The sequence below is a fragment of the Orcinus orca genome, chromosome X (genome assembly GCF_937001465.1).
Source record: "Orcinus orca chromosome X, mOrcOrc1.1, whole genome shotgun sequence".
Lineage (NCBI taxonomy): Eukaryota > Metazoa > Chordata > Mammalia > Artiodactyla > Delphinidae > Orcinus > Orcinus orca.
Genome location: NC_064580.1, coordinates 24,505,608 through 24,514,969, shown reverse-complemented (window position 1 = coordinate 24,514,969; position 9,362 = coordinate 24,505,608). Strand labels below are relative to the sequence as shown.

The 9,362-nt window shown below is 35.7% G+C and overlaps 1 protein-coding gene across 1 annotated transcript; it reads left to right on the top strand.

Annotated features, from left to right (window-relative positions):
- Positions 1-8,563: 8,563 nt before the first annotated feature.
- Positions 8,564-8,920, top strand: LOC101275628 (small nuclear ribonucleoprotein E-like). The gene has a single exon (XM_033407973.2). The coding sequence runs from the start codon at positions 8,564-8,566 to the stop codon at positions 8,849-8,851; it is 288 nt and encodes a 95-aa protein (XP_033263864.1). The 3' UTR covers positions 8,852-8,920.
- Positions 8,921-9,362: the final 442 nt, after the last annotated feature.

Genomic DNA, 9,362 nt, shown 5'->3' with positions numbered 1-9,362 from the left:
CCCACTTACTTGAAATACTCTAGATTGCCTTTTAGAAAATATAATTGAGCTATTTCTTTCTTAGCAAGATAAAAAAAGGATTTTTTAGAGACCATGATGGATTGGTTATATATAGAAACTCATATCAATCTAATATCTTAAAAATATATCTTATATACATAATTATTCATTTTTCTTTCATCTATTTTGAATATTTTCCTCCCTTATACTACCCCACGTGCTACATTCACACAAATTCGAGAACAAAATGTGGATGGATAAGCTGGGTTTTTTGCCTCATACTAACAATTTCAGTTGATTGTATTTTAGGAATCAAGAAAAGTTTGGAAACTGGTCTTCAAATATTTTTATCTCACAGGAAATTTCTTCTATTCAACTGACAATAAAACTGCCCAGCTTTGAGAGATTCATGTAGGAATTGATAAATGTATAACACATAGGTGAGACATAACAAAATATGATTTTAAAAATCATGTCAATACTATTATAGATAACTCCCTCAAAGCAAGCTAAACTGATGTAGAAACAATTTTTTTAAAAACTATCAAAAGAGTTCATGAGATGTGTAATACATGATGTCATATTATCCACAGACAGTATTTGCATTAAATTAGGAAGAAGAAGTTAGAACCTCAGAGGCTCAACACAAGAGTTTATATGTCTTATGCCTGATTCAAATGTTGTTTAGCAGAGAATCTGCATATCATAGTCATTCAGGGACATAGACTGATGGAAGCTCCAAAGTGAAATGTTTCCATCATCTCTCAAAATGAGGGATTGTGGGAAATCATGTAATGGCTTGTAAAGATCCCACTTAAAGAGACGTCTCTTCCCCTGATTTTTAATTGGCTAAAGCAAGTCGCATAGCCACACTCAACTTTAAAGTGTATATGGAAGTGCCAACCTAAAACATGTGCCTGAAAGGAGAAGAGGAGCAGAATGTAAGCAGCTTCAGTGATCACTTCAGTATTTTTGGCAGTTGATGATCAACTGGTTTTTGTGAAAGCCTGAGATTATTTCCTTTTTGCATTTGTAGTTGGGACTGTCCATCACCCCTGAAAGCAACAGTTTACTTAGGTATGTTGGGTAAGTGGGTGGGGTTTCTTTAACTCTTTTATCAAGTAACTTTCATCATTCACAATTTCTTAGCTTTTCATATATTTACTAACTGAGTAGGGATTGCTAATCTAATGGCCCATCCCATTAACTGAGCCATAATAATGAATTAGTGATGTAATTGTGCTTTGAAAGAAATGGGCTCTTCTTTCTTTTTTGTGCCTTCTCCCATTACCATAAGGTGCAAGATGGGTCCATCAGGTACACCTTGGTGCCTTGTTGTGTTTAACTCACATATGTGTATATGTGTGTGTGTGTGTGTGTGTGTGAGAGAGAGAGAGAGATCTGGGAAAATGGGAATGCATACTAATAATGTCCAATGGAGTTTTGAAGGTTTCAGGAAAATAAAATAGCCCAACTGGGTCTGAAATTAAAAGTTAGAGAGGTCAGATGGTGTTAGGCTTGAAGGGCATTCTAGGACCATAGGAGCAGGAACGAGAACTGGTGTGTCTTATGCCAAAGCACCACAAGCAATTCAGTATGAGGAAGGGAGGGCTGGGAGAGACAAGAACTAGATCATGACGTGTCATATATTATGTTAAGAACTTTGGATATTATCCCATAAAATGAGATTACAATATGAACATGTTTTAAAAATTGTGAATCAGTATGTTGTACGCTTGAAACTTATATAATATTGTATATCAACTATACCTCAACAGAAAGAAAAGAACATGTTTTGGATGTATTTCGCGTATCTGGTTGTATATGGGCATTAGACAGTTGGATATTTCAGTTGAAATGATGAAGACAGCTTGTTGCTGGAGAAAGAGATTTGAATGTGATCAGAATACAGATGGTGGTGATAGATGTATACTCTATCTATCTCTACTATAGATCAGCGTATAGTAGAGACTGGAAAATTTACCCATGGGAAAATTGTGTAGAGGGAGAATAGCAGTGGTCAAATGATGAAACCAAAGATTCTTGAATATGTTATTATTTTCTATTTATACCAGTTGTAGGGAAAATTAGCTTACTTTCCATGGCAGAATCTACTGACTACAATTCTGAAAATTACTGGCAAAGAGAAGTACAGTGTTCTCTAAAAGCCATAATGATGGGAATAGGGAGAACAGAGCGTGAGCTACTCAAGCTTGTCAAATAAAAAGGAAATGACAGACAGCAGCTTGTTTATAGTGCTATGTGTCACGTACCATTCTAAATTATATATATATGTCCTCGCTTAATCCTCACAACAGATTGGAACAGAGAAAGGTCAAGTAACTTGACAAGCTAGTAAGAGCTAAAACAGATTTTTTTTTTTTTAAGAGCAGAATTTTTACCCAGGACTTTTGGCTGCAGCATCTCTGCTCTCAACAATCACTGCCTCTCTCTGCTTAAACTAGTTCCATAGTTTTCAGAATTCAGCTAGTGATACCATGGTGATATTTTAAAATCTTATAACTTCGGCTATAGTCTTCCTGGCCTTATATTAGAAGCAGCTAATATACTACATTTCCTTGCTTGCTTCGATTTTTGATAATCGCTATAGTGATATTAACAATAACAAATGGAACGTTAAGTATGCCTATTTATTAAGTTAACTATTATGTATTGGGAAATCAGAAGCTATTTAAACTCTTTTAAAAAATTCACAAAGGAAGTAGAAATATTAAGAAAATTTAGAATAAAGATGTCCTATGATAAAGATACCCAGCTGTTTAATCTTTGTGACATCAGTTTCCTCATCTGTGAAATGGTATCTACATTACAGAATAGTTGTGAGAGTCAAAGTTTGTGTTCATAGAACATCCCATATAATATTTGCAAACTAATTTCTCAATATTTTGTATACTTCATTTAAAAATATATATGAAATTACAACTCAAAGTTGTATTCCAAACATAATGACTGCTATAAGGAAGAGAAACATTATTGTCTAGCTATTAGTAGAACATTAAATTGTCTTACCTTCATTCACTTCACAAAAATCTAATTTCATGTAAAATTTAAATCTTAGAATAATGATACCTTAACGTCAGGTTACGAGTACTTTGAAATTTTTAGCTTCAGTATTCTAAAATTATACATCTAATTTGCACCACCTCAAAGGATGCCCATAAATGTCTTTCATACATCCAAGTTTGTGAGGTAGAGCTAATATGACTTTAAAATAACATTTTAGTCATAGGTAAAGGGAAAATAAATTTCTCAAAAATATCCCATTAAGATAAGGAAAGAATAAAGTCAGTGAAATGAAAATCCCTTCACATAATAGTCTGCTATCATGTATAATTAAAATCTCATTTGTGGACTTCCCTGGTGGCGCAGTGGTTAAGAATCCTCCTGCCAATGCAGGGGACATGGATTCGATCCCTGGTCCGGGAAGATCCCACATGACGCAGAGCAGCTGAGCCCACGTGCCACAACTACTGAGCTTGCGTGCCACAACTATGAAGCCTGCACACCCTAGAACCCGTGCTCCTCAACAAGAGAAGCCACTGCAATGAGAAGCTCGCGCACCATAACGAAGAGTAGCCCCTGCTCGCCTCAACTAGAGAAAGCCTGCGCACAGCAACGAAGACCCAATGCAGCCAAAAATAAATAAATAAATTTAAAAAATAAAATAAAATAAAATCTCCTTTGTTTTAGAAGTCTAGGAAAATATTCCCATTCAAACATAAGCTGCTTATAAAGAACTGGGGAAGATGAAATAGAGGGCTTTATTTTTCCTAATCATATATAATGCCTGTATATGTGTGTTAGCATTTTTGAATTTGCATTAATATTGAAATATTAATTTGAGTCTGTTGAGAAAACATTTACTGAACACCTACTCTGTGTGGCACTATGTAAGGTTTTGAAGATACAAAGGAGAAAATGTACTTACCAGCAGGCAGATCACAACGTAGTGGGGGACAGCCAATCAGAAAATCAATAACTTCAAGAGCAACAAGAAGAAATTACTATGGAAACAGAGAGATGGGTGCTATATTCTTAGGGAAGTGATTAGGTAAAGCTTAATAAATGAAATGTTTTGCGTGGACTTTTATGTTTTCAATAGGAGGGGAATATGTGCATAGCAGTGTGAGCATAAGTAATAGGGGGGAAGAAAAAAGATCAGAGAATCTAGTAAATTATATTTTAGGCAATTAAAATGTTCATAATATCTATTCATATTATATACTTATAATAGATATTTTATAAGAATTTGCAAAAATATTCCACTTACTAAAACCTTTTAAAGTTTCACAAAATGTTGATTTTGATTTAGCAAAATTAATTTAATGGGGTTACAAAGTGCTGATTTGTTAATATGTAGAAAACGATTGGAGCAAACCTGAGGAAAACGAATACCTTCTAATAGAATACTTTTAAAATAGAATTTTGTCGTTTCTTCATACTCTGGTTATGTGTGTGTGTGGTGAGGGGGGTGATTTAACATGTGTGCAGGTATGTGATGAAAAAAATTTAAAACTTGTGTGACCATATAGGGCTTTTGTAAATAATACTCCCTATCTATCTATCTATCTTCTATCTATCTACATCTATCTATCTATCTATGTATCTATCTAGTTTTTCTCACCAAAAAAAAGAAAAAGAATAAATATAGACTGTATGTGAGTGCCAATGGGAAACTATTTTAACAAAACTACCTGTTCTCGGCCTTGATATAAAATTTAGAATTTGTTCACCTAACTTGTTAGAATTAAGTCATGACACGCAATAGCTGCTGGTGGCAAAGAAGATGGTAGGAAAGTAAAACTTTCTAAAATATAAACTTTTTGGAATATGTATCTTAGGGCTTAGGCATTGAGACAACTGTTGTAAGAAACGTGATTGTAGGCTATCTTAACACTTCATTTTCTTCTTCCTCCCTCTTCTTTTCTCCCTGGGAGTTAGTTATATATCAGATAGTTACCTAGAACTCTAACACATGTGCTTTTCCCATACCCCAAACCCACTCCTTGGAGATGGTTTGTACGGAGAGGCATTTTAGTGATCAGTGATTATAGAATCACAGGATATCATTCTGGAAACATAGTTACTTGATAATTTCTCATTCAAAATCTAAACTCGCTCTTAGGAAGAGCTGTTGTAGTAAATAGATCAATTGCTATTTTTACACTATCATCATAATAATCTAGAAGAAAAAGTGCTGTACTAAGCACTTTAAATACATTATATAATATGCAAAAAATATAGGCATGTGAAAACACGTGCACACACACTTTTCCAACCCCCCCCCAAAAGATGTTGCTTTTGAAATATGCTCACTTATTATATCATCTTCCTGAATAAATAACTGGGAAATAGCTAAACTATTTGGCTTGAGAAACTGAATTCTTCCAAATGTGGATGTTTGAGTATAAGCCAACACTGTTAATTTTACTGGAATATCCAAATGCAAGTATCTGGATGTGAGTATATTAACAAGAATCATATTTCTATTTCAAATGGCTTAAATATTAGTTTGCAATATTATACATGTTTTAATACAAAACTATTATTACCAGTCTCTTTTATCTAAGCCACTGAACAAACCTTAGTATTCACAAATTGTCTTCATCTTCAGACTTCAAACAGTGACAGATAATGTCTGTCGTCTTTTTTTTTTTTTTTTTTTTTTGCGGTACGCGGGCCTCTCACTGTTGTGGCCTCTCCCGTTGCGGAGCACAGGCTCCGGATGCGCAGGCTCAGCAGCCATGGCTCACAGGCCCAGCCGCTCCACGGCATGTGGGATCCTCCCGGACCGGGGCACGAACCCGTGTCCCCTGCATCGGCAGGCGGACTCCCAACCACTGTACCACCAGGGAAGCCCATGTCTGTCGTCTTTTAGTTGTCTGATACTACAGACATGCTACAGTGTGTACTGCAGGGGTTGTGTACCTCAAACTACATATTTTAAATTGCTTATTTATGTATATTTTGCTTTATTACAAAGAGGATTGGATGCAGCTTACAATCTTAGCAGATTGAACTGATGCAAATCTGCTTTGACCCCCATCTACCCCCACCACTAGCAATTACAAGCACATAGAAGTGTCGGATGAAATATATTCCAAAAAACTCAAATATTTTTGCAATTTAAAGCCAATCTCAAAAAAAAAAAGTCTACTCCCAAAGTATCAGCAAAGAGTAAAGAACAAAAATACAACAATAAGAGAGTGGTCTTACGCCACAGAGGTTTAAATTATTAATTTTTGAACCTGAAGCTAGAATTACTACAACATGAATGAAACTCAAAAGCTTTATGCTAAGTGAAAAAACACGACTCAAAAGGTTATGTACTGGGCTACTGGTTACAGATAGAATGGAATAGACTCATTTCTCTCTGCTCCTCCCTGGTAAATACAGCTGAAGACCCTGGACTAATTATAACAGACAATCGTAAGAGGACTCTGAAAGGTGGAAAGAAGAGAGCATACTGGGTGGGGAATCTCTGGTCTTGAGGAATGACATGATGGCAAGTTCTCTGTTTTTTTCTTTTCTTACTTTTTCTTATCTTTTTTTTAAATAAATATTTTATATATCCTGACTGGGCATTGGATTAATGTGTAATATGGAACACCAAACGGGCACATAGCTGAAAAAGCCCAAAGAAAAACCTGATTTCTCAGCCAAAATGTGAGGAAAGGGGCAGCCTAGGATGATAGAAATTTTTTGACAAATAATTGCCCAACCCCAAGCAAACACCATGAGTGCCCCTCCCGACTCCCTTCCCCTGTGGGGTCAGTGGAGACTGAGTGAGGAGTCTGGACTTCACACTGTTCTCCTGGTGGTGGCAGGGGGAGCCCTTCACCTTCTTAACTAGAGAGTTGGAGAATCTCGAAGAGAGGAAGAAGCAGGAGAAAGAGATTCTTTAAACTTACAGAGGAAGCCCTGGGCAGATCCTTGAGCAACCCACATGTGAAAATGACCCAAATTATCACACCTAAGGGATCAAGAACTGAACTGTAATGTGGAATAACACCCAGGTTTTCAGAGTGATATCTTAGTGGTATACTTCGTAAAAGGAGTCGATTAGAATAGCACTGCAAAGGTGCACTGCAGAGGTTCTGAAAATTAAGTTGTCATTGGATCCACAACCCTCAAAAGTAGGTCAGGACCTACAGGCTAAACCTACACAGGGTGACTACCTGCTAAAATCGAAGATTTAAATAGGACCCAGAATCTCCTAACATAATAGTCAAAATATCCAGGATACAATTGCTAATCACTAGTCACACCAAGAACCAGTAAAATTACCACCTGAATGATAAAAGGTAGATGCTGGTGCCAAGATGACTCAGATGTAGGCAGTATCTCACAAGGATTTTAAAGCAGTTATCATAAAAATGCTTCAATGAGCAATGCTTAAAACAAATGAAACAAAGAAATTATCAGCAAAGAAATAGAAGCTATATAAAAGAGCCAGACGAATGGCTCAACCCACGGAAGAGTTAGTAACCTGCGATATAATGGACATTTAAAATATTAAGAATACCATGGAAAACTATGCCCATACATTTGACAAAAAGGTTAAAAATGAAAAACTGTGTATAAAAGTATAGCTTAGCAGTTTAACTTAAAAAAGAAATTCAGAATAAAAACAAAAAAAACTTAAAAGTGAATCAATCAAAATGAACCATTCAAATAAAGCACTGGGATTATATAATTTTATATTAGTTATTATTCAAGGAAATATAACCTCTGTTATACAGAGTGATTCAGAAAATAGAAAAAGAGGAGAAAAGCATCATTACTGTTTGGTTAAATTTTTATCTTAAGCTGATAGGTTAAATTTTAACTTAGGTTTTTAACCGAGATTTCTTTTATAGCAGGAGTACAAATGATTTATTTCCAAATAACAAAACGCCAAACTCTACCATTCGGAAACCGTCAAACACCCAAGGATATTTTAACCATGGGCAATATATATTACTAGGTAACTAAGTTGCTCCTTTTTTAAAAATATTTTTTTTTAATAGACTTTTTCTATGAGCTAGTGAAATGATGGAGGGCATCTAACCAGAATGGTGGTTTTGATTTAGGGATAGTTAATCAGGAACCATTATTTCTGACAGTAATTAGGAAGTGGATCCAGTTTTCTGTTACAGTCACTCACATATATATTACAACAAAATATATACATCTATGACAACAGAATTATCTTTTCAGTCAGTGAGAGACTGCTCATCCTTCTATTTTCTGTACCAGAAGCAGGACAAATGAGAATACAGAAGTACCCGGATAGTTTATTCAAACTGTTATAAAGTCATAAAAGCATAGTTAAAGAGATGTGTGGTGGGTGAGAATGAACGCATTCCTGTTCGCTTTATAGGACACTACAATCTGTTCCTCCAGAGGCAATACCTACTCAGCCTTCTCTCACGATAGCGTTAAGGCACAGGTTCTAATCATCATCAGTAACTGAAGATCTATATTGAGTTCTCCATTACTGTTTTACTTAAAACCAATTTCCAGGGTGTGCAGGATAGTGAGGTCTTTGTGAGCTTCCACCATGGCGTACCGGGGCCAGGGCCAGAAGGTGCAGAAGGTGCAGAAGGTGATGGTGCAGCCCATCAATCTCATCTTCAGATACTTGCAAATTAGATCTCGAATTCAGGTGTGGCTTTATGAGCAAGTGAATATGCGGATAGAGGGCTGTATCATTGGTTTTGATGGGTATATGAACCTCGTATTAGATGATGCAGAAGAGATTCATTCTAAAACAAAGTCAAGAAAACAGCTGAGTCGGATCATGCTAAAAGGAGATAACATTACTCTGCTCCAAAGTGTCTTCAACTAGAAATGATCAGTGAAGTGAGAAATTGTTGAGAAGGCAATACAGTTTTTTTAGGTGTCCTTTGTTAGAAGTGTAGTTAAGGCATTTATTCATATTGTTTTGCTCACCTTTATGTTATTACCAGATGACAGTAAATGCTGTGGGATTGTTTTTATTAAAATATTTACATTGTTTCCTTCTAAGAACAAACAAACAATTTCCACCTTTGGAAGGATATGCCAGGGAAATATCAATAAAAATGTCCCTCTTAGTGTAGATGTAAATGGCTGTTGCCTTTCTGGAGGCAAATGGACAGCATATATTAAAATTTAAATGTGAATACAGTTTGAGCCAGTAGTTATTTTGTTTAAAAGCAAGGAATAGAGAGTAGTTATTAAGAACACTGATCCTGATGCTAGATAGGATGTGTGAAACTCCCAGATCTAGCACTTACTAGCTGTGTGAACTTAGACAAGTCACTTTTTACCTTCAGTGCAATGAAAAGATAATAATAACACCTTTCTCACATAACACA